The following is a 27,307-nucleotide window of genomic DNA, read 5'->3' on the forward strand; positions in this document are numbered from 1 at the left end:
TGAGACTGTCCTCTAAATCATTTGATGCTAAGATTATGGCTGAAAGAGTGATGGTATTTAATCCCAACAGAAAGTCACACCAAAATGCAGTTTACAAAAATAAACACCTCAGCCCATCATTCCATCAAGTAAAGTTACTTATGAAGTTACAGACTACGTTATGATACTAACTCATATAAAGCCCACTTTTAAATCCTCTGCTATTCCTTGTCCAGTTGTAACCAACCAAATTCATTGTGTATGCTGGAACTACCTAAAATTACATCCTAACTCAGTTCACCATGAAAATACTAAGTGTGCTTCAAAAGAGGCAACTGAAGTTCACTTCTGCAACAGACATATTTCTCCAGAATATGCTGCAGATGGGCCAATAACAAAGGCATCTCTGTAAAATTCCCCATCAGAAGAACCAGAAATAAGAAAAGGAATATGACTTTGGTACAGCAGGTTCTAAGTTGCTGTAAATAATTCTGTTAGATATGCAGGCCATGGGGAATGCAGGACTTAACATGACCAAGATGACAACTAGCAATGTTCCACATTCAAGAAAACACATGTCTTCCTTATTACTGATCTTTTCAAAATGTTTATGTCATGTTTAAGATATCCAACAGGAATCAGTGCTGCCCTAGCTCTCCAAGAATTTTTTAATTATACTTTAAGTATTTAAAATACCATTTTACGTGCTACTAACAACACAGTTGGGCATTCTACAAGATAAAATAACTGTACCTGAAAGGTATGCAACTTTTTCCTTTAAAATTGGCAATACTTCCATAGCCTTCATTTCATCATTTTTGCGAAACCCTGAAAAAAAACAAAAAGAGAAGATAATTAGTCAAAAATTCAGACAAGCCCAGCTTCTACATTTAATGAATGCACTGAAAAACATATACCTTTGGAATACATTCTGAATATTATGATTACAGGAATCAAGATAACCTTACAATAAAAGTCTGCCAAAAAAACCCACTAAACTTTAAAAATATACTAATGGACAAGTCATCACTTTGACTGACTTAACACAAATGGCATGGCCTGTTAGCAAGCCTCAGAAAAAAACAGGATACCAGAATTAGCCTTTTTCATCAGTAAATAAAAACTATCAGATGGATCCTGTAGCTTTTATGCATTCCAAATCCCACTTTAATTTTTTGTCCAGCAGGGAGGAAGAGTATCAAGTTATTAAAAGTAGGTATGCTTAGAACAAATATCAGTTAAAAAAAAGACACCAAAGAACACCCAAACCAAAAACCCCACCCAAAACCCCACAACAACAAAGACAAACAAGACCACCCAAACAAAAAAACCCACCAAAAAAAGCCAACCCACCCAAAAAACACAAAAAGGCCCACCAAAAATCCCCAACACTGTTTACATGCAACTTTTCTTAAATCGCTTCTGTAAGCAGAATTCTTTTCTGCTGCCTGACAAGAGCAGTGTTTTGCAACTGAGAGGACATTTTGTCATACTGACTCTGTACATACATGGAGAATGAAACAGTGCCCAAGGTGAGTGATTACAGTCAATGTTGCAAAACAGCACATCACCAGCTTGTCCCTCCCTCTCCACTTCCTACTTCTACTACTCTAATTCTGTGGCCAAGTCCTAAAGTTCTTCCTTCTTTGATAAGGAAGATTTAGGAAGCATTTTTTTACTTTATATTTCACCTGTACAATACAGAATTGGTTACGTTTAGGCCAGTGTTGTTCATCTTACAAGAACTGGATGACATATCTTCAACCAACTTATCTGTACAACCCTTCCCGGTCTGTTTGGATTAATGTATTGTTTAAAATAATCCCATATCCGAAGAAATCAACTCCGCTGGGGTAAGTGGGAAGCGCGTTGCTTCTCTCTAACTATTAAAGTACAAAAGTGCTGTTAAGACTCTTCCTCTTCAAAAACAGCCAAATGTTTCATATCCTTTGGTCTGAGATTCTGAGCTTAAATGAAAAACCTGTGCATTTCTAAACTAAAATTTCAAGGTATCGAACCAGTGTCCATCAAGTAACCTAAGATCTATACTTAAGGGCATCATAAATGTAAATTACATCACAGGTTTTCTACTCCAGACAGCAGTACTGAGACTTCTGTGCCAGGACAGTATCTAGATACTGGCACTACTCTTCAAAACAGACCTGGGATGCACCAAACACAACACCCAAGGATCAAAAATGGTCCAGTGCATATCATCATTTATGCATCTGTTTCACCGGAAGAACTGGAGGAAGACATGCTGGCAGTCCTCAGAAAACATAAAGCCTAGTGGTGACAAAAGCTTGCTAGAATTACAGCAAGAGGTTTACTAGATGGCAGGAAATTTTGTAAAGGAAAGAACTGTGAAGCAGCACATAGGATTGCCTGTGGAAGACTATGGCCTATCCATGACTGGGGATTTTTAAAATATGTGTTCAGACAAATGTCTGTCAGCAATGGGTCCCTCAAGTTCACCATAACTGAAGTGTTTAACCAGGGCATTGTCTCAGCACTCACAGAATGCAAACAAAAGAAAATAAAACAAATCAACTTCCAGCCAGATAGAAGTTCCCTGGCTAGTTCTCTGTTTTCCCATTAACACCACAGACCAAAAACAAACCCAAAATTCAGTACACATTCTCAGAAAGGCTAAACCAGGAAAACGAGTTCCTTGGGTAGCCACGCAGCGTGGAGGGTTTCTACATGATGGATAGCATTTTGCAATTACACAGCAACTCCAGACTGGCAAAGCAGTGCAGGGTTTACTTTCATGTTTGCGCTTAGGCTCTCAAGAGTCTAAGACACAGCCAAAGGAACCTTGTGCATTATTACTCCTCCAGAGTAGTGGCCATGGGTTATCAGCCATTCACTGAAACTGCCTACAGTTTTGTTCCTACCACATTCCTGTTCGTTATGGAATAAAGCTCTAAATAAAACTTTAAGAAAAAGCTTGGGCTTAAATAAATCACCTAAAAAGACAGCAAATACCCTTTCCCATCTTGAAATATTTGGGCTTCAGTTGACTGCTAAGGCATACAGGCACGCCTCCAGGGTTAAGTATTTTTTTAGTACGCTTTGAGCTACCCACCATAAGCTTAATGCCAATTTAGCATGCTCAGCTTTCATTTCAGCCATGGCAATTCCTTTTCTTTACAGTAAATTTGGAGGTAGAAAACACTTTCTCCTCACCTAAAAAGCATGCAGAAACTAGTGCCGTACTTCGCTGTCTCTCTTAGCTCAAAATTACTCAAGACACTGATGTTACCGCAATTGCTTGCTCAGATTTCTAAGCCCTTAAACTACTTCACCTCGGATGATGATGCGCAGTAGCTGCACGTTTTACTTTGCCTGTGGCATGTAAGAAGCGAGAAACATTTAACTAACATGTCTCTGACTATTAAGGGGCCGCTCAAGGTAAACACCCGAGCAAATACGTTAGTGCTTGGCTCATGTTCTGCATCTGCATATCCTTAAGGCTGACTGCCTTGGATTATCATATTCCTGCTGCTCTAAACAGTCTATTTTTATTCCAGTTCTGCAGTGTTAAAGCTTAACTGAAAAGACTGTGGGGATTACAACAGATGAAAGAATGCTGGGGAGCAAAGAGGGTGAATACGGCAGAAAGTATCATTTTTATCTCCAACGAAGCAAAAAATAAAACAAAAACCAGCAATATAAGCAGGTTTGAAGGACTTGGGGTGGGTCCTCCCTCCCCCTTTCTAAAGCCTCTTCTCCGCAAAAACGTTTGTGGATGTGAGGATTTGAGGATTTAATTAAAAAAAAAAATTAAAAGGCATTTACCACACTCAAATGAAATGCCATAAATATCTGCACCAATCTCTCCCTCCACAGCTCAGCATCCTCCGCGCCAGCCGGCTGCATCACATGTTCCTGAGGGTGATGTCATCCCTGCCGGGCCGGCCGGCTGCAGCTCCCGCCGCCGCGGTGCCGCCGCAGTGCCCGCAGCTCCCGCCCCGCGCAGCCACCGGGCCGACCCGCGCCCGAGCGGCGATCCCCGGGCAGGCAGGCATTCCAGCGGGTGTCATTCCCACGGCACACGCTTCTCCTCTGAAAGCGCAGCACGCACCCGAGGCACGTATCTATGCTGTTCCGCCTGAAAAAAGGCACTCTTATTTTAAAAGTGTTGCTTTCAATATTAAATCCTGCATCTTTTAAAGACCATTTAAGTCTTAAACAGGATAACTATCCTTGATATTTTCAATATCTATTAAAAGAATACTCATTTTACAGTTTTACATTTTTAATAGGAAGTATATGCCCTTCTGTAGTAACATACACCATGCATATGCTTTTCCCTAACTACCAGCAAAGAGTGAAGAAGCTCAAATTACGCTAATTAACATTTAACTTCAGTATATTCAGTAGAATAAGTAACACACTATTATGTAGTCCATTTCAATATGAGGTTCCCCCCACCTGTCATGAAGAATTACAATTACACAATCCCTTGAATTATATACAGTCTCCTACTAAACAGAGCCTTGTCGAAAAACAGTTATTTAAATGCTGTGTCACACAACTAAAGATCTTTAAAGCATGCAAACAAGAAAGAAACAGTCACCTAAACATTTTATACACTGGAAAATTATGAGGTCTTCCCCAAAAACACACCATTTCCTCTTTGCCCCCACAACTTCAGGGCCCAAAGACACCATCAGCTAGCCAAATTTAACAAACTTGTCTACATTAACCCTTTTTCTCATGCTGCATAAAGCTAAGATATTTTGCTGCAATATATTAATTTATCCAAGTTAAAAGACGCATGAAAAGACAGCATTTTGGGATAGAGGTATCACCATAGGAGGCCTTTATTTGAACGGCCAGGACAGCTCCTTCTCATTTGGACTGCAAGTGTTCCCAAATCCCATGGTGACAACCTGGCTGCAGAGCTGCATGTCCACCTGCCCTGGAGACCAGAGGTCAACCCGGTGTAACAGGGTTTTTGCCTAGAAATCACAGCATTCCAGGAACTCTGCTGCTCCCCAGATACCCAGCTTGCTGAAACTTCCCTGAGGTATTGAAATACATCAAGAAAGTCACCTTTGGAGGGTTACAGGAAACGGGTACTCAGTGTAGCAGTTCACACGACCCAGACAAATGCCGGATTACTCTAATGCCGAGGCTTCCTTCACATGCAGGAAACAAGGTAACTGTGCCAATCATCTTGCACTGCAAAGATCAGCAACCAGTCAGCTACACAATTAAGGGAAGCAATAAAATTACCTTAAACACATCTTTTAAGGTAACACTTTGATTACAGAACTGCGATACAAACCAATGTTGAAAACAGCTTTCCCAAGAAGCATTGCTATCCCAAGAACACTGAAGTGCTTACTTCAGAGGTATCTCCAGTGATGTGCGTTGTTCAGTTATGGCAACAAACATGAAGTATGGAAACAGAAATTAAGACAATAAAAATACTTGGAAATTGAGGCTAAGAGCAGCATCTCTTAGCCAAGATGTTGACCAAGCACTCATCCACTGCTGTCACACACAACTGACTTGAATTTTTTCTGAAACGTTGCTGAAGAAAAACACAAACAAAAGGGAATGTTCTCATCCTGAAAATTCACACTCTTAATAAGACAACTGCTTTTCACCTTGCAACATAAAAACAAGACCTTTGAACAGGCACAAACAAAAAAGCGAGACTCGACCCAGATTACTTCAATGCTTAGGCTCTCTTCGGACTTAAGAATGACTCTCTGTCATGTCATCAACAGAAAGCAAGTGCCTTATCTACCAGCCTGCTCACTCTAGCGCCAGACTTTGAACCCACCTCTTCTTTGACAGAAATCCCATGCTGAATCAGAAACATCTTTCAGTAAGTTATTTTGCAACAGAGTACTCTCTCCATGTCAATGGACCTACTTCAATGGACTTTTGCTCAAAAATCCATGTTATGCTAAGTTCTACAGGAAGGAAAAAAGAAAACACACACAGAAACTGCACTCAGAACTGCTAACTACCTATTACTAGGTAACAGCTGGACTGATTTAGGTTCGTCTTAAGTGAAAAGAAAGAAGACAAGAGTTAGAACAACTTCCATGGGTGGGAAAGACACTGTTTCCCAACCAAAGCAGCAATGTCCTTCATCCAGGCAAGGCAGCCATAACTGCAAACCATTCTCCACAACTCCTTGCATCCACTGGTCAGTCCTTTTGTGTTAAGCCTTTTCTTGGAACAATCTCAAAACTGTAGCTAGCCAACATTTAAGCAAAAACAATCCAAGATGTTGATCACTTTAGCATTTTTTCTATTTCACAGCATGACTTACATCAATGACATGACTCTGAAATCTGAGCTGTTCCCCCATTTATTTGTACAGCTATCCTAGCTACATTGCAAGAGAAATTGCTTCTTAGTTAATCAAGCAAGAAGGGGAGTAAAAAAAGAGGAAGCATAGAGAAGCTCAAATGTAATAAAACCAGTGCATTATAGACTGATTAGACTTTCATTATTTGCCCTTTTTCATTTCCCATATCACAAGATGATGACATCCTCAATGACTTTAAAGATGATCTTAAATCCCAGAATCTTACAGGTTTATTCAACTTTCCTTATCAGTTAACAATTGCATATGATAAACCTCAGCTGCAGGTTAACTTAGACACTACCTCCCACATTTTTCAAGAAAAAATTTTTCTCTCCAGAAAGAGAACACAAAGCAGGTTCCTATTCTCCATTTTAATATGGAGAGGCTTCAAAAATCAGTCAGTGAGTAGATTTCTAAATAAGGTGTTACTCAATAAAAAATAATTTTAAACAAGATATGAGGAGATTCACAAGCAGCCGTTGTGAAAACTTTTATATTCTTATTCTGAAGTTACTACATAGAAACCAGTATAATTAAGTCAGCAGAACCATTAAATACTCTTTTTCAATCAGATTCAGAAAAAATGATTGCTGAACTCCATAAGTCTTTGGGTTTATAAATGAAATCAGACTACTGAGGCAAAGGTGAGAAAGAAAACTGAACTTTCATAGGCAGCAAATGGCAAAAACCCATTAGTAAGTGAGAATATACCCCAAAGGGGTGGCAAAGGCAAGCAAAAGGTAACTAAAGTTAGTGCATGTATGGGATTACTGATAGCTTTCCTTGATTTTAACTCAAGTATTTGAAGTGCCAATTTCAGTTTTATGGTAGGCTTAACTTCTGGATGCAAGTAAAGGATTCATAGAGCAATCAGAGCTGTCAATTCACCAACTGCACTGTTATCGCTTCCCGTTATAGACATTGCCTACATTCAGTGCTGCTCAGCAATCTCACACCATCTTTCACATTGCAACAAAGCAAGAGAATTCAGGAAAATTATGGTGAAGACTGCAACTCTCCTCTCTTTTCTCAAGCTCCATGAGCTTGCAGATGACCAGTTTCAAAATCATCTCAGGAACACTAACTTTTAAATACACCTGTTATGGCATCTTTAAGACTGCAGATCTTTCTTGCTAATGCTAACAAGGAACTATCAGCAGGTTTTTTTAATAGCAGACAGATCACCGGGCAACATCAGTAACCTTGGTATTCATCATTTATTCATTCATTTTTCTCGGTCCAGATTCTAAAATCACCGGGGGACTCCAACAAGGATACAGTTTAGGGGCATATCATCGAAGTGGCATGACTTCAGAGTTGTTCCAGCAGCCATAGCCATGAGCTTAAGTAAAGTATTCAATGTATTCATTTAATGTTAAGATCCTAGTCCTGAATTCAAAGCAACTCCAGAACTCCACCTCTGACTCCCTCCAGCTCTGATCAAGCTCAAGACCCATCAAAAAACATTATACCGTCATATTCTCACTTTAATCACACCAGCTCACAGAAATGTCCCTTCTATTCCCATTTTGTTTTGTATTCTATGCACTCTCTATACATGCTGCAGGAAAATGCACCACATCTGTACCGAGCTAGTATGCAATGGCAACCAGGACCTCACAGAGGCAGACAGCTGAGAAATTGCCCTGAAATAAGAAAACGAGATTCATTAGAAGGTTTCTAGCTCTAAGTCACTTTCAGGTTTTGGCATATTTGCTAAGTGTTAAGAGGTTCTCTCTTACCATTTTCAACAGCTCTCTGCTTTGTCCTGACAGCAGGACACACCTCCTCTCTCTGCAAATTATGGGATGAGCACAATGTCATGCAGAGAGATGTGGGACAAGAAAAGACTGCCAGTGTAGTTGACAGCAAATACTCAGACAAGATCAAATTCACTGACTGAATGACCTCCCTTTTCCTAGAAGCCGGCATACTCAGCTACTCCTTCAGTTAGGAGCAATTACCTGAAAATTAGCCACCTCGGGTGTATACTGCAAAACCTGTTGAAGAGCTGTCTCAAGAATGTAAGTTAAAAAAAATTCCAAATGCTAAATTATTGCTAAAAATCTGCAATTTCCTTTTAAGTGGGTAACAAGAACCTTAGAGTTGTCCATATTTTGTAGCGAGGTCCTTTCCAACCTGAATTACCCTTTGTTCCTATGAAATGTGCAAGACAGAAGTATGGGAGTCCATTTTTCAACTGCAACTTAATATGACATGACCAAAATCTGACTGGTTTTCCCCTTTTAAATGAGAGAAACTGTGTTCTTAAATTTTTCTGTCCCTTAGCAATGTTCAATTTGTTCCTGCTGTCCTGACGACATTGTTGGAAGTTCATTTGTTTTGGTGGGAACTGCTCATCCATCTCTAAGTGCTGTGATACTTCAATTCACTGCCCTGCTGAGGTAGCAAACCTTTTTGTCGGGGTGTCCAGCAGTAGCACACGGCTCTCACTGCAGTCGGACACTCTCACTGTTCACTGGTCAGACACTCACGGCTTAGGGGTCTCCACTGTCAGGGCTACCAGGAGGATACCCAGCCTCCTATAAAAGACTGGTTTAACATGCAGTTGTTTTAACAACGAGGTTTGTAAGCAATGTTACTTATTTTTCTGTTCAAAACACAGATCAAGTGAAAGGCAGTAGCTTTTAAATTCTGCGAAGCAACAGCTGGAACATAACGTTTTAGATCATGTCCTTTGGCTCTTGTTCCATACCACCATCTGGAGAAATCTCTTTCCACAGTGAAATTGATGAAGACTACAGCAAGGGCAGTAAAAATAAGCAACTTAAAACAGCCTTAAAACAGCAACTTAAAATCATCCTGCATTGTTTTATCCTGAGCAACAATAAGAAGAACTATTTCCATCAGCCCTGAAATCAATCAAAAATACCAAAAAACAGATTGCATATTCTTCAGTAAAAATACCTTTTAATAGCACAAAGTATTACTTTTGGGCTTTCTATCATTCATAGATCCCAAGATCTATCTAATTTATTGGTTATGGTATTTTTCCTGTTCTCCACCCTTTTTACTTTTTAAATATGCACACACTTTTATAACATTTTTCATCACGTTATGGAAATACATATGCAAGAATCAGATTCAGTTAAATTCATGCTTTGAGATGTTGGTACTTAAACAACCATTTTTTGTCGAATATTCCTCCTCCCTCCCCTTCCTTTCTTTGCAGGATATTTCATATTCCTTCTGTGGAAAAACTAGCTGTTTGCAACAAGATGTATGCCAAATAACCTGATTTCTGCACAGCTCTCATTCCTTCAAATTCCCATTTTATTAGTTTGCAGCTGTAAGGAGCTTGAGCTCCAAAAGCCTTGAGACACAGGAAATGTAGGATGAATCCCAGCTTCTCTATATATTACAATGCACATGCAAGAGATCTGTGTGAGGAAGAAGGGGGAGATGCTCTTCTCCATCCTGCATTGTAAAAACAGTCAAGTCAAACGACAGAGAAAAAGCATTGTCCACAGCTTGTTTTATACCACCCTTGAACTTCAGATGTGTGGCTGTTAGAAGCATTTAGAAGAGAGCAAATAAACTTTTACATCAGAGCATCTTCCTGTTCTATCTCTTTACTTAGCTGATTTTACTTAAAACACTGATTATGCTACTCGTTAGAACGAACCAATTCGTAAAAAAAAAAAAAAAATAGTAGCGATGAGGAGTCCACAGGGGAATTAAAGCTTGGGTATTTCACTTTTAGTATGTGAGCGGTTGCTAACAGCAAGCTCCTTGCCTCCCTCCCTGCCTCCTTTAAGGGAGTGCAAGATTAGCACGGAACGCCAAAAAGGATGTCCAACACACGTCTCGTTTGCTCAAGGATTACGTTAGAAATTCTAGCCTGAATTACTCTGAGCAGGTGTGTGTTCTCACCACACATGCCGCGTTAATTAAAAAAAAAAAGGGGGGGGGGGGGGGGTTTAAGACAATAGAAGGCAGAGAAGGCGAGGAAGCGATGGCCGCCCCGGGAGGGACGCGGGGCAGCGGCGGGGGCGGGCGGCAGCGCGGCTCCCTGCCCGCCGCACCGCGCACGGCACCGCGCAGCGCAGCGCATTACAGCACGCATTACATCACCGCCTTTGTGCAGGGCTGAGCCACCGCGCAGCTCGGGGGAGCGCTGCCAGAGCTGCATACCCGCATCCATCCCCCAAACCGCACGCAGGCAGAAAAAGAAGCGCTTTGGAGTCACGTCAACCTTCCCCTCCCCGTCCTGCCGAAAATCCTCCCCATCTGATCCCTTTGGGAAATTTCATTAGGAAGAAAAAAACCCTTGGCACGTTTAGCTTTATGAACGGATTTCAGACAAGAACAAACAGAAAGGATTTTGCAGATTGTCACGACTAAGAAAGGGAGATTTCTTTCTTCATTTATCAAATTTGTTCTAGCAGATTATCTCCTTCAGATGACAAAGGCAAGTAGCCTGAATCTCATTAGAGCTACATTTAACACAGCTGCTGAAGTACACAAATTTAACCTAAATCAAGGCTGGGTTTTCTTCGTGAACTCCAACTTACTCAGCTCCTACGTTACTGCAATAAGAAAAGATTAACATCTTCCCTTCACTTCCTTCCATTTCTGCAACCAGCTACACGTTACTATAAATGCAGCATGTGCACTTTCACGACTGATCAGAAGCACACTCCCAAACTCAGTACCCAAATCCAGCACTTCTCAGCAGCTCACCTGTCCTCAAGTCATGAGTAAACAAGCTTCCAACTCATTTTTATTAAGGATATGTAGCATACGCAATACCAAGACAGACAAGACAAAGCAAGCAGCTCCCAGTGCGATTTAGGACAGAAATCTGTAAATAAAATATTCCAAAGACATTCAGATAACTTTTCTACAGCTTTAATATTCACATGCATCATCAAACAATTGGTATCTATTAAAATAATGTTTCTTACAATTAATTACATTAATATTTCTTTGGGAACAACAGGTATTTAAAGTAGGGACACTGCATTGTACTCCCAAGTGCACTAATCAAGTTCTCCTTCAACTTAAAAAAAATCACATATGAAACCTTGCTCATTTTATAGACCAAACCAGTAAAAAGCTATTAAAACTTGACTGCAACTTACTACTTCCTATTACTTGCCTGCACAACAAATGCAGCCTAACAGTTGTGAGAATCCTATACTGCATGCTCAAATTTTTAACACCATAACTATGGACGCTGATCTGGTTGTCCCCATTAAAATAAGAAAGATAGTTACTTTTCTGTTAGCACTGACAACAAGTATTCAACCATTTACCCTTCAGTCTTCTAGAGCATGGATAATACAAAGATGCTATATGCCCAAACTATCCAGCCATTCACCTCCATAGCACTACCTGCTGAATATCAACACTAGCAAATGTTTTCTGTATTATTTTAATTCAATAGAGGGCATTCCTCACACGGGCATGTTCCAGCACCTCTGATCCATGCCTTTAAAGTACATGCTGAGACTTACCAGGCGTTATGCAGTATCCTATAGATACCATGTGATACCATCTGCAAATCAGGATAACAATGATGCAACCACTGGAAGTTACAGTATTTTAATTAAGTTCACAAAACTGGCCTAATTTAAGCTCAATTAAAATGGGCTTGTTGGTCTTCTACTACACTGACTCACTCTACAAAAAAATCTAAATGCATATGATTTCCTGGAAAAGCTCTTTGAGACAACAATAGGAGCTAACATTTTAATTGCATTAAAAAGCAGCAAAGTACTTCAGCATGCGTATAAATCCATTACTTTGGAAGTCTACAATGTATTTTAAAAGCACTAGGTAAGATTTTAACAATGCCTCTGCCTTCATGTCTTCAGTTCCTGACATTACAGATTCAAAGTCGTCTCTGAAGATTTTAAACTCTAAAACCAATTAGGATTCCATAGGTGTACTTCTAAGTGACCTAGCAAGCTTAATTAGAAATATTAACTTCTGTAGAGTAGACAGTAACAAAAGGGGAATTAGACTTCTCTTAAACTGTTTTCATCTTTATTATTTCCACACCCAACCCTTCTCATCACGTTAAAACACAAGTTTATGACATTAGTACAGCAACAATTGCTATATTGTTTAGTTTGGCAAATATTTTTATTTTTGCACATTATTAAATAAGAAGCATTCTTTACTAAAGTGTTTTTGGTATAGAGCCACTTTTGTTGTACACAAGTCATTCTTACTTGCTTTTGAGCTCCAATACCCTGACATCCCATTCAAACTGCCAACTCTCGTATCTACTATTGTTTAAAATAAAAACAAAAAAAATATCTGTGATATTAACTCCTGTCAGAGCTTTACTGAGTCTTTTTTTGCCTGGCAGCTATTTTAAGCTTGAACAGGAAGTAGTATCACATCATTTTTCACAGCTTGAGCTATTTGGGACTCTAAACAGGGTAAAGTGTATTGAGCCCAACATTATGTACCAGAGCATAGTTAGACTGCAAGACCTGGACTGCAGCTTCTCCATAACAGACTTCCCCAAAAGTCTTCATAGCTGATACAACAGCCTCCTTTTTTATGTTTCCCTAACTCAGTACAAGTGTATACAACCAGCATCACATAATACATTTGATATTTAAAAACTTCCCAAGTCCTTTCTACACACAGTTCTCCTGATATACTTTATCCTCACTACCACTGCATCAACCTTGCTCATGCTGATGACAGGTCAGTTCATTGGCACTACCTGAGCACAAGGGTAATAAAAGTAGGTGGAGCATTTTATCTACTATCCATTTACTCTTCACAACACATACAACATGTATCAGGAGGACCAGTCCTCTTCAGAAGTTACTTAACAGAACCTGAAGTGTATGTACAGCAGTACGAGATGTCTGGAGACCCTCTCCTCCAGCAGATGCTCTGACTCAAGTATATTTCCATTCTCACCAGAAACAGAAACAAGACTTAGTCCATTGTTGTGGGGTATGCCCAGCCCCTGCCCTGGAGGGATCTCTGCTGAGATAAGAGATTTCTCCGGGGCAGGGGCTGGGCATAGCCCACACATTACCACATACAACTCAATTGTATACAAATTTATCCCAATTAGCTCGAATGAGTACATCAGTACTCAGTCAATGGAGTTCTGAATTCAGTAACTGAGCATCAAGCACAAACTCCGTGGCTTCTAATCCTTGGAAGAAGGAGCATCAAGCAAGCTAGCAGGATATATTAGTCAGAACACTAACACTGTCAGCAGCAACAAAAATGCCCTGATTTCAAAGCAGACTAAAAATTGTATTATCATCTCAACATCTGTGGAAAACAATTATGAAGTACTTGAGACTTATAAAAAGCAAAACTTTGAACTAACAGGACTTGTGCTTGAAATAATGATATGCATGGTAACATGAAGAATCCTAGTTACAACACCACAATCCAGCATCTCTACTTGCCTTCTTGATAGCTTTGTTTTGTAAAGGAAATTCACTCAAGATTCAAAATCAGCAAAGCTGAAGTTTATTTGGATTTATGAGAAAATACCTTGAATGAGTCCAAGAGAGTTCTGAGACAGGGCCAATATCAGAAGCTTAAGTTGCCTACCAAGTGTGCGGGTTGCTGGCAGATGTGAGATAATCCCATCCTTACAGAACGCCTGCTTTTGACCTCTTGGGTAATTGTCTGCCATTAAAATCACTTTTCAAATGTCTGTTCTTACATCCAGGTTTTTTTGAACTGTTATCCTTCAGGCTTTTGGCTCACAGACTTTCTATGGATATAAGCTCCCTGACATTATCACACTTTTTTTTAACCTTTCCAATTTAGAGCATACTATTCCACGTTAAAAGGCATTGGCATTTAAAAATTTGATTTCTCACGAAGGCTTCCAATTAAATGTGAGAGTCAAGTTTATTGTGATTTCCTGTTTTTCATTGCTGTTGAACTGTTTGAAATGGCTTTTGATTCTGAGCAATAGCCCTTTATCTCAACGGAATATTTGCTTTTCTATACCCAAATAACTGAATCACCCAGATTAGAATAACAGCAAGAAGGAATTGCTACAGAGCCTCTAGATAGGAAGTAAAACTTTCCAGTCTGCTTCAATTTCACCAGTTCAGCCCAGTGTTGCTACCTGGTCATCAGCACCTGCCAATTGATTACAACTGAATTGAAGGATTAATTATACCAGGCATTGTAACTTCGTCTATCAAATATATTAATGTAATATGATACAGTTAGGGGAGGCAGGAAGTAAATACTGGCAGCTGGTGGACAAAGATTCAGAGGAAAGTTACTTGTAGTTTTCTAAAAAGGAGGTAATCCATTATTAAGCATTAAGCCTTAACCAAAGTGCTAACTCAGAAGTCCACTATGAAACTAAAATATTTAATTTTTCTGGCACAGACATCTGTGCAAACAGTTATTGATTGATAGCTCATGAAATGGTTGTGGGGGCAAATGTGTGCACACACGCACTGGTGCACACCTAAAAACAAGGAATGGGCTCTGTCAAGTTCCGTGCAACTGCACTGTCAAGAGGATAATTCAGTGAACACTCCCTTTTGGTGGCAGTGCCCGATTAAGCCAGAGTTTTACAATAATTACCAAAAGCAGGCTGGGTATTCTCAGTTTGATTAAACAGTATCATGTCAGTAGTCTACTACTACCATGTTAAGTCAAGTACTTGTAACTCACTTTACATATTATATTGTTAAAAGAATGTAGGCTGAAATACTCCTCTTTGTCTTCCTTAAGGGAAGACTTGACTGACAGTTACTGGCCAACATCAGGGCACTCCATCCACATAGGTATGTGCACCTCCAACAGGAAGAGACAGGGATATCAACAAAGTCACTGCCTATAATTAACACATATGCCTGTAATATATATCACACAGCAAAAGATGCATATAATGTGGACTTAAAAAAAAAAGTCCCTTGTGCTTAAACTGACAATCAAAAAACTGAGAGAAAATATGATCTACTTACTCAACACACGCCTGGTATCTCTGCACACCGATAAAGTATATTAGGACAGCAGTGCATAAGTGAAGAGCTGGTTCTAGTAACTGACCATTGAGCTAATCCAGTTCTGAAATTCCAGCCCATTAAACACACAGGAAATGAGTTAAGTTAGATAAACCAACTGCCCCCCTACACTTCTGCTCAGGGGTACCACACATTAGCAGCTGAATTGGGTTTGGATTTTAACATACTGTGGTATGCCCAGTATGTTACCTGTAAAGTTAACAGTATGTCATATGCCAGCTAGAGTCTTCAGCTGGGAAAGATCTTCAGTGGCCTTTTTTGTTTCCAAGAAGATATGCATACTTCTTTTTAAGGGAAGCATCATGGAAACCCTGCAATACAATAATATTAACCTATAGCAGACAAGAGTACTTGTCGGAAAGCCACAGGAGATTACAGATCAAATTACAAAAGCCAGAACTACTGCATTACACCAGTCAGCTACAATGCCATCCTCCGAATTTTTCACTCTCTAGAACAGCAGCTTTAGAGCAACAAAACAACTGGCTCAAAGATCATCTTTAAACAAATAGTTGTCAAGTGAGCAATACTATTTTGACACAGGCAGCCATTTGCTTATCTGTGTACATCCTTATCTCTACAATCTTCTTCCTTTACATGGAAGTGCTATTCGCCCTGAACACACCACAGGCATTCCTTCTTCATAATGAGTTCAGTATCTCCATTTATGCTCCCTTCAGTGGATGACTAATATTACAAGCACACTATTTTGATTGACACCTAATACCATAGCTGCCATTATCACTTACATCATGCTAAAACATGAAGTGTTACCCACATCTATTTGGAGAGTAAAAGAATACAGAATTGCTTTGACACATTGTCAAGCACTGTCAAGATTCACCCACCATAGCTATGTTTTCTGTTTCTCCATCTTACAAGGTCATTAACTAAGAAGCAGAGATGATTTTACCACATTATAGCTACACATTCAATTTCATTTCGAATATTATACAATAATACGCTAGTGCAACACAAAGTTCAAGAAACACTCAAGTGACTTACCATTCAGAAGTATCAGTACACCAGTTTTTTGTTTTGCATCCCATTTATAAGAACACATTGTTCATACCCCCAGAGGCTCAGTACATCTACGGCCAACAGAATGGATAAGCTAAACGGACCAACAGCAATTTAAACCCTTATCCCTCTATCAAGAAAAATGACTCCCTAATTCAAAACACTCAAATTTGAGTTCAAGACCCAGTAAATTTGATGTAGTTTCCATAAATGCTAGGTTTCCATCTTCTATTTCCAAGTCAAAACATTTTTCAATCTTGTTTGAGCAGTCGGATGAAAAAAGGTACAGTACATGTTCCAAATCCAAGTCATCTTTGTCAATGCATATCTTCTGCCTGTACAGTTTGCTTGACTGTCAGTTTGCTTAACAGTTGCTCTGCCTGGATTTACTACCAAATAGGCTTTGACAATGATTGCTATTTAATCCTATGTAATACCCAGATGCAACTGTTCCCAGATCAGAGGACAGTTTAAAAACACAGTCTCCTTCCTGGCTACATACAAGTCTGGAGTCACGTGCTAGAAATCTTGTAACTGCAAAACTCAGTAATAGAAAGGACCACCATTGTAAATAAAAGCTATCAATCTTGTATATATTTATCTGTGGCAAGAAAAACATTGCTATTATACTTTTCCTTATTCCTTACCTAAAATTTCAGTTTAATGAACGGAACTTTCTAATGTTTGTACTTTAGGCAATGACCCTCCAGTAAAACTGAGTAACAGAGTTCACCACCCGAGTGTCTGGACTTAAGTCACCCACAACTAACAGCAAAATACACAACGCAATTCCAACTCAACACTCAACCCACTCATTTTACACAAGCCTACTATTTCAATTGTAGAATCTGAACACCAGCTGGATGTCCACTAACAATTCTCAGTTACTATTGCCACCTTTAGAGCTGTCAACTACAAGCATCTATAGGGCTTTTTGTATTTGGATCAACTATAATCTTATGTATTATTTTTATGAATTATATGATCTAGATTTGTTACTCAAAATACTTCAGTGTACATGAGAACTTGCTAGCAAGGAGATCCTGCCGTAGTATATAACTAAATCCAGACTTATTTCCTTAATCATTTCATCTCTGCTTATATTTACTTGAAATGGAATCCTTCAATTGTCCCTGAACATCCTTACCCCAGTTTCTGAAATGCTTACTCTCCTGAAGTCATGATCTAAATGAGAGTCAACATACACACAGCCTTAGAACATGAAAACTGAAGTGATGTATTTAAAGTTTATCCTGATCTCTAAAACACAAGAAAGTTCTTTCCAAAGCAAAACTAAAAAACCCCTACCAACACCCCAGTATTCTGTCTAGATACTACTCTACAAAATAAACAAATAACCTGCACAATTATTAACTGGCTGATAAATTCCTCATTTCAACGTAAGACATGCCTAAGATTGAGATAACACTCTACATCAACAATTTAATTAAAAACAAACTAAACATTGGTAGGGTGAGTAACAACTCGTGCCTACAGCACCAGGTGATAAAACGTAAGATAAATTACAGTGAAGAACAGAATATTCTGTTTGACTTCACCTTAAAGATAATGTTTTATTCTTTCATCATCTCTAATCAAAAAAGCCAACACACCTGAATAATACAACCTATGGATTTAAACTTCTTAATGCCATCAATGAGAATGAGGGATTACTGCACTTAGACAAAGAAACTGGCTCATTTGGGTGGGTTGACAAAGACAAAACATGAAAAACAACGTAAAAATTTTGGTCATTTCCCAAGACCGACACGTGCCACAAAATCCAGGCCATAACTGAAGCATTTCTGGGCAAACTAACTTAGTATCTCTACTCCACTTCTCTGCTCCAGGACAGCTCTTGTGAAGTGCCACATCTTATGGGACTACAGCTTAAGCCCTATTCACAGGCTGTTGTCTTAATGCTTCAGGAAAAGCAGAATTCCAATTTGGCCTCTGCATTACCTAAGTTACTCAGTTTACACCAGGGCAAAAAGAAATATGCTTATTTGCTTTAAATTAGGCACTGCCACTTCAGTGCTTAACTCAAAGACATTTAAGATGATGACCTCAAATTAAGACAGTCCTTTCACACTGTTCTGTGGAGTATTACTGCTGTACTGTACAGCAGAAATATTTGGGCAGACAAAGACTCCGGCCTCCTGTCAGCACTGGTCTTCTGTAGACTTGTTTAACAACTCATACAGAAAAATTAGGAACAAGCCAGATAATTCCTGCATACATTTGCCAATACTTTGCAAACCCTGCCTTTAGTTTCCAGGACTTCCAAACAAAGCAGCATGATTTTGTTAAACCAATTAACAGCAGATTAGCTCATTAAAAAAAAAAATTGATATAACTAAGAAAAGCCTTTTTTAAGCAAATCAAGAAAGACAGAATCTCCTTCTACCATTTTCCCGTGCTCATCATGTAGCAGAATGCTTCCTGATGCACGTATCAGAAAGTGTGTCACTGGCAGTCAGCTACACAAAGGGGAAAGCATTTGATCTGTGTCACAGTCAGCGTGTCAATCCTCAGCACTAATACCTTTCCCAACTAACCTAGGACACAGCCTGTCCTAGCTGAGGGCCACCACAACTCCATGTCAGTCTACACAAAAAGAAAATTAATAAACCCCTCATTCTTTTTCAGGAAATGAGAGTACAAAGGAAACCAACAAGGAATCTCTTTCAGCAGTTTCCAGACAACATGCCTCTAACATGACTCAGGCACTTGAAAGACTGTTTTACCACGAAACACTGCTCCATACATCAGCAATTACTTCAGTAAGACTATGCCAACTATGTAAGCAATTCAACTTAGAACAGGGTGCCAGAGTTTACTGCTGAAAATGAATGCAGCTCACTGTGACAGGCCAATAAGTATCTGTGTAGTACTACAGCTGGCCTTGCCAACATCATGTGGACAAACCTATCAAAGAAACTATTTTCCCCCAAAGAATTGGAAAAAAAAAAAAAGACAGTCTAATACACTAACTCCAAGCTAAACACAGATCACATAGCAAACTCTTTCATTTGCAATGGCAGGCACATTTGGGCCAGGTCTGCGACTATTCACTTCTCCCCAGCAACTGCCTGGCACAGCCTGGGTGCTCGCACCGCGGGGACAGGGAGGAAGGAGCCCAGCTACATCTGCCTGTAACCCTGAGAGACCACCACCAGCCACTCATGCACCCCTCAGCACACAGAGAAGTCTCCAAGGTATAAACACACATCCTGTTGGAACAGCCTGCGTACCTAGCAAAAGCAACAGCACGTGTGGTGAAGTTATAAAATTGACCACTGTCCTCATTTTCTGTATCCTTTCATAGAGTCTCATTCCCATGCTAGTTTTCCATTTTTTCTTGAAGCATCACTGCAGTATTAAATTCATCAAGTTAAAATTTACAGCTCCATTTTTCCCAATAAAATTTCTAAACCATTCTTTTTAGTTTACATGAGCACATAAGAAAGACTTGATTTGGGGGTAACTGGTAAACTTTTTACCAGTCATAGAAACAGTTCTCATTCTGCAAATTTTTTTTAATATTAAATCTTATTTGAATTTAATTCTTAGTACATTCTTGCTTAAAAACATTGCCAGTGAATATTCAGATTCTTTCTATACCCTTTAAGTGAACAGAAGCCTGTGATTTGAAACAAGTAATCCAAAAATTCTTAAGTAACAAGGGTACCCGGAACATTTTAGGACCCTGAAAGCCAAAGCAGCACCCACTGGCTCAACTTGGATGCTGGCTCCAAACACAGAATGGCTCAGATTGAAAGGAATCTTCAGAGGCTCACAGCTCAGTCTCCTGCTTAAAGCAGGATCAGCTCTGAGGTCAGACTAGGTTCCTCAGGGTTTAATGCAGCTGAGTCTTGGAAACCTCCCAGGGCCATATTCCACAGCCTCTCCAGGTGACTTTTTCCAGAGCTCAACTACCCTCAGAGTGAAAACCTGTCATGTTTCAGCTCACGACAGTTTCTTGTTCCTCCCACCACATGTGGGACTTCTCAGTTCCCTCTTTCTCCATATCAGAAAGTTACAATTAGGTCCCCCTGAAGCTGTCTTGTCTCCAGATTGAATTTCAGCCTCTCCTCACATGGTAACGTGTCCAACCCAACAATGTTGTGGCTCACCAGCTGGACTTAACACAAAATTCTACATAGTGAATACCATGTGATTGTCTCAATCGTCTCCATCTACTAGATAACTTCCTGTGGACACAGCCCAGGACACTGCTACCCTTCCTCACTGCTAGAGCACTGCTGGCTCATCTTTAGCCTACTGTCCAACAGGACAGCCAGCAACTTCCATACAGAGCTGCTATCAACCACCCAGTCCCCACACTGTATCAATGCAGGGAGTTAATCCCTGTCCATGCTGGATTCCATGAGGTCAGCATATAATCCAACCCTGTGCAGGCCACTACCCTCTGAGCCTGAAGATTCAGGCAGTTTTTCACTCAACAAGCAGTCCACCTATCCAGATGACAGTTCCTCAACTTGAACACAAGATTGCTGCTGTGAGGAGATCATGCCAAAAGCCTCGCTGAGATTGAAATAGATCATATCCACTGCTCTCTGCCTTATTCAATATTCAGTCATTTCATCACACAGGTGACTGGGTCGGTCACACATTTATCTTTCGTAAACTCATGACAGCTATTTCCAACCAGCAACAGAACATTCACATGACCACAATTGACTTCCAAGTGGACTTAATTCATCATTTTCCATATTTCAAAGTGAAGTTGCCCACCCTAAAGTTCCCTGGATAATGCTTCTTGCTCTTCCTGAAGACAAATGGAGCATTTGCTATTCCCCAGTGACTGAGCAAATGCCCCAATGTTCATGACCTGCCAAAGACAATGGCTATGCTAATGTCAAGCAGATCTCTAGGCACCTTTGGATGCATCCCACTTGGTCCCATGGAATTTGAATAAGTCAAGACTTCAAGAGCTCCCTGACTTGAGCCTCTTCCACTATTGGTTAATCCTCTCCTTCCTGAATCCTGTTTGTAGGTAAAAAGACCTGGTAGATCTTTGTGGTGGAAAAGAAGGCACTGAGGAACTCAACCTTGTATTCATCAGTGGCCTCTAAACCACCCACCCCACTCAGCAGCAGCACTTTTTTCCTTCTTTATTCTCCTGTTGTTAATGTTGCAGCAGCACTACTTGTGGCCCTCGATATCCACCTCTTATTTCAAGTCTAGCTGGACATTTGCTTTCCTTTGCATTGCTACTTAGCACTTTTTCTGCAGATAAACTGTTAACATAAAACTTTCTCAGACATCACCTAATTCACTGTCTCAAGAGCTTTCCCCTCAAACTGATTGCTCCTAAAGCCTATTTGATCTTCGGACCTGGTGAGGAAAGTACAACATGACCATTTCATTGTGCATGGAGACATTCCTTGTTGCCATTCAGTTTTCACAACCTGTTCCAACAGTCCAAGTCTACAGAGCAGCTTTCTACAGTTACCACTGAGCACCTAGAAATACATTTCCTAAATGTATTTCTCATAGTTATACTCTCATTTGCTCACCCAGAAACAAGCTTATCCTTAAAACAGGTAACAATTAGAGGAAACAGTCAATCATCTCAGAAAACCCCATGTATTTATCACACTATTAACCTTCCTGCTAAAAATCCAGGTGATTGCAGCAAGTTGTTAAATAGATGTAGACAGACTGGCAATATTGGCAATAGACTGGCATAGTTAAATGCCAACAGTATCACAGGCCTATAATTTGATCTCTGAAAAAACGTGACAGAGGAAACACTAGCATTGTAAATATACCAAGAAGATCTAAAAATTCTTTTATTGGCTATTAAATCATAGCAATGTTTTCAACAATTAAATATTGAGCTAACCAGTTATCTAGTTCAAAACTGTAAGGTTGTAGTAAAACATTATAAATTACTACAGGATTTTTTACTCCTGTCAATGAAAACCAAACAGTTTAGCCACTTGCATCCACTTCCCTTTAGTAATCTTCTGCCAAAGGTTAACGGAGAGAACAGCAGCTCTCTGTAATTTCAAACATTCTATCCAAGAAAACTGGCCAATCCTGGAGATGCATGTATGAGATGTTGTTTGTGCCCTTTCTACATATTTAAGTTTAACAAGCCAAAAATCCAACAGTCATAGCCTGTTAGGGGAATTGTAGTGAATTTTCAGACAAATAAGGCATTCGACTTGGGAGGCTGAGAAATACAATAAGCACAATGGATGGTTAGATGAAAAATGCTATGCTCGCAAACTACAGCCCACTATAAATCATCTTTCCAGGAACACATCTATCTTCCCTGACTGGAAGCAAAGTAAAACAGCTTCTAAAAGGGATTTTGCCAGATAGGTGAGACTACTTTCTTCTTTAAATAAAGACAACTGAAATCAGGTGCTAAACTCAGCATTTGTTTTGGTTTTGACCACAGTGACTTCTATTTCTGCTATATGTAAAACAGCAGTAGTAGCCCAAGATGGATCAGTTCTGATACTGCCATTCCTAATTAATCGCATGGCATTAATCAGTGCAAGTATCACAGAAAACATAATTTCACAAATGCTTCTGCTTATTATAGCACTTTTAGCTATTATGACTGTGATAGGTTTAGCTGCACTTGATTCAAGTGGTTTCAGATTCCTCTTGCCAACACAGGAGACAAACTTCAGTCTTCCAAATACTGCAATTCAATGTTGGGAAAATCCTTCCTCATTGCAGGTATGCAAATACACAAACTAATTTATATCTGGCAGGTTTGATTATCACAGAACACATGGTAACAGATTTTAGGTTGTAAAACCCTTCAAAACACCACCCATGAAAAATCGCTTATCTCAACTTTTGGAAGTCAGCGAAGTGATACTATTACAGCTCTGAACATTACAAAAACGTAATGTTTTGCATTACATTCTAATGTAATGTTTCTTTGCACTACTTATTTTTTTTGCACCCTCTCAAGAGATCATCTTAGCATAAAAGTTCTCAGTATAGTTTTTTAAAGGAAGCTTGTTCCATCATGTGGCAATCCCTACAATGCAGTAACTGTAGGGTCTGGCCCAAAGCAAAGGAAGGGAGCTCATCTCCCTTACTCCAGTGGCTCCATTGCAGGGGCTTTTACACTGTAAACTGCCAGTTAAACAGAGATAGCCACTGGTACCTGCATTCTGCTTATCTGATTTGACGAACTGATCCATTTCAAGTCCATGAAGTGTAATGACAAAACAACAGATGACATTATCCTCATCTCTAATGCTCAGGTGATGGGGGACTAAGGAGTTTAGTTGCATTCCTTGAGAACTGACAGCAAACTACTGGGTCAGCCCTGCACAACAATCCTGCCTGCAATATATAGTATCTTTTTTTAGTGATAAACTTTCAGGTTAGGCACCTCCAACTTCTGTATACTTGAAACCTTCTATTTCAGCAGAAAAGTTTCCACCATCTAGCATTCCTCCTCATCCACTTCCAACTAACCTTCCTTTCCATTAAAATGACAATGATCCACATTAAGAAGGTCAGTCCACCAAGTCAGTCACAAACATTTATTTGATTTATTAAAAAAAAAAAATCAATTTCATCTGCCATTGAAATGCCTCTCTCTCCGCAGAAGTTATATAACTGGAAATACAATTTCTGTCCAGCTAAAATATTTTCAAACATCAATATCAGACCTGACTTAAAAATGTGTCAATAATAATTCATTTTCTAAAATTAGTTTGTCAACTGTAAGAATGCTATAAATGCTGACCTTGTTTCTCACATCAAATGTTTCCAGCACCCTGAAGCTTAAGCTTTGGTTAATTGCATTTAGATATGACATGATTCTATAAATATACATATTATTTAGCCATCACAAATATTTTCATTGGGCTGAAATAGCCATTTCTTTTCTATCCTATTGAGGTGACATATATTTAACTTTGAAAATTAACATCAGCCACCAGAATACACTTTAAAGTAATGCTGTAGAATTGAAAAATGCCAAGTGATAATGCAGCACTTTTTGTAACACTGCAGTTGAATTTCTCAATGATCTCACTGCCTTTAAAGCTACTTTTGTTTAATGTTTGAACTATTTTTATTGTAAATTTCAGATCAAATTGCATTAACATTGTCTCTAGATGTGTTTCAGGGAAATTAGCAAAGCTTTGTTTGTTTGTTTCAAACAGATAAGGAGATAAACTAACAGGAATGTCTTAAAGTTGGCTACTTGTGGCAAGAGCAGAGGTGTAGTATCGCAACAATTTATGACTTCTCCTCTTTCCCCACCTGCACCCAAAAAAAACCCTCTTGGCAAAAGGTATACTTTGTAACAGAGATGAAGTTAAACATAAATTTTTGTGTAAAACTCCTACACAGAGAAAATGAATTTATGGCTAGAGGTAAAAATTACATTAACAAAGTTCTTTAAAGCCGTGAAAAACGTAACATGCAGAACACTTAAAATGAACTTTGAGAGACTAATTTTGGAGCGTGAAATGCCAACCACAACATACAGGCAATCTAACATTCAGCTCTGCGTACCTGATCAGTATGTATCACTAATGCTTAACAATTCTGTGTAGATTTAGGAAGTTCTACATAATTCCTTTCCAGTTTTTCAAAGAAAATGTCTCAAACATGCAAAATTCTCTGCAAACATACATAGAAATTTTCCATGACACTCAACCAAATCTCAGATTAAATTAAAAAAACTTTGAAGATAGAATGGCTTTGGTATCCTCTACCTTATCAAATATTAGCTCATGTTCAAGATGTAATATTCACAGAGTAAAGATCTGATTTTGGTTTGGGTTTTTGTTTATTTGTTTGGATTGGGAGGGGAGAGGATGCGAGATTTAAGCGGAGAACCAGAACCTACAGTATTTTTCTATTTTTATGGCAGTAAAATACTGAATTTTCATGTACTCTTGGAATAATTTCCTAAACTTTACAAGGGATCCCTGTTCTTCCAAGTACAGACTCTTCTCTGAACTACTAACTTAAAGGACTTTTTAAGTCATCCAGAACAGGGCTGACTTGACAACTATGTAGACTCATTCCACACTCACCAATTCAGCACAAAGTACAGCCTGTAACGTAAATGCAGTTCTGGTGGGATCAGGTACATCAAGAGCCCAGAGGTCAGCTCAGCCTCTATGTCCAGCTCAGCTCCCAGCTGTGCCAGTTGCACCATTTTATTAAAATATGCATGTACTGTAAGCAAACTTACAGAGAGCAAATCTTTTTAGACAGGCTAACAGCAATGCAATCACACTGAGATGAGCTGAAAGATGCTTTCACTTTTTTCTGACATGTCAAGAGCACCCATGCCACTGTATCAATGGAAAAGGTTATCCAGTTAAAAAAAGGACTTCACGGTTCTCCAAAACAATTGTCACTGGTTGGACTGATTGATTTTGTTCTTAATGCCCACTTATCAATTAATAAATTGGTTTTTGTTTAGTCCATACCCAGACTTTGTGAAATCCAAGATTGCTAAGGCAATCCAAGGCAAACAGAGGTTAGCAAAAAATATTTTAACTTCTGGAAGAGAGAGATCAATTCTCTATCCCAGCTTTCACCAGTCAACTGAGAGAGTCAGACCTGATCAAAAGCAATCCACAAAACTATTTCAACGTGACAAATTTTTACACAAAGACACATCTGAGTAAAAACAAACTCCATTTCAAAGGGTTCACATGAGAAAAAGGACACAAGGAGTAACAAAACACCTACCTTTGAGCTTCACCCAAATATATGCTGCCCCCAATAGTTTCTATATGAATTAGCAAATTTTTTTCCTTGGCTTACCAACCACTGTGTTGCAACTGAAAAACTTCTGAAATTTCACAGAGGAAAAAAATAATCATACTATACTAGACCTACAGGAATATTAATTTATAAAGGCTGGAAGATTTGTAAAACAAGTGCAATAGAGAATCTGCATTTTTATTCACCTATAGCCAGAATGCACCTTTCGAGGCTGTAAATCATCAAGATAATCATTAGATAATCTACATAAACTCCCAGCTGAACTAAATAGCCAACAATTCCTTTTAAGACAATGGGTTTCACACAAAATTCTCGGATGTATGCAAAAATGAAAAAGCTTCTGGTTACAGGACACATTAAAGCCTGTTTGAAACCTAAATTCATTCAGACTGAATTTATGGATTACGAACAGGTGGAAAGCACACTTACAAACTTAGGATTTTGAATCTCTTGCCTGTATCGATAATTTCTTTTTCTACATTCTTACACTCAACTGATAAACAGCATTTGTTTACAAAATTCATTCTAAGCTATTCTATTTAAACCCAGTAAGAATTCTGATTACTAGTAACAGCATATATAGAACACAGAGGAAGGAGGGTGCATACCTTTCCTGTTTGTGTGAGAGACCTTAGAGTCCAGAAATATAGCAGCAAGATAGTCCAGAGAACTCCAATACAAAACAGTAAAATTAAAAATAAGTAAATAAATATAAAACACCTAGATTTCTGCCAGGGAAAGAGTTGGGGTTTGGATATTGATCTTCTCTTCGTTCAAAAGTTCGTCTATAACACAAGCCAAAAAACACAGGAAAGGACTTCGTTTTTTCAGAACTGGTCACTTACTTACTTGACAATGTTACTACTGACTACTCCAGAGAGTTCCAACATCTCAGTTACCTTCAGCCCTGAGCTTGACTCAACAGCAGCTTAGTCACACATGCACCTATCAACCAGCAAGACCAGCAGCAAGCTTCAGGTTAATCCTGCAAACACAAACCCACCGGACACAGTGAAGCTCAAACAGAGACTTCAGTCCTTTCCTCCTGTTACGGTTTTATATGTCTTTCACACTTTAATGCATTCTGAACTTCAGCATCTTCTATGGCTTTAGCTTATACAGCAGCTGTACAATAGCAGCAGCTGCTGTTTAGCTCATCCTATTTCAGTTAAAATATTTCTGTTCAGACTTAAAAGATCGTAAG

General features: G+C 39.2%; 1 protein-coding gene across 4 annotated transcripts in view; it reads right to left on the minus strand.

The window, feature by feature from the left end:
- TRIO (trio Rho guanine nucleotide exchange factor) overlaps nt 1–27,307 on the minus strand; it is a 251,433-nt gene that overhangs the window by 181,758 nt on the left and 42,368 nt on the right. For all 4 annotated transcript variants that reach the window (XM_032117844.1, XM_032117852.1, XM_032117845.1 and 1 more), the window contains exon 2: nt 733–807. In XM_032117844.1, the coding sequence (XP_031973735.1) occupies nt 733–807 (75 nt within the window). The remainder of the gene's footprint in view (nt 1–732; nt 808–27,307) is intronic.

The sequence above is a fragment of the Corvus moneduloides genome, chromosome 1, assembly GCF_009650955.1.
Source record: "Corvus moneduloides isolate bCorMon1 chromosome 1, bCorMon1.pri, whole genome shotgun sequence".
Taxonomy (NCBI): domain Eukaryota; kingdom Metazoa; phylum Chordata; class Aves; order Passeriformes; family Corvidae; genus Corvus; species Corvus moneduloides.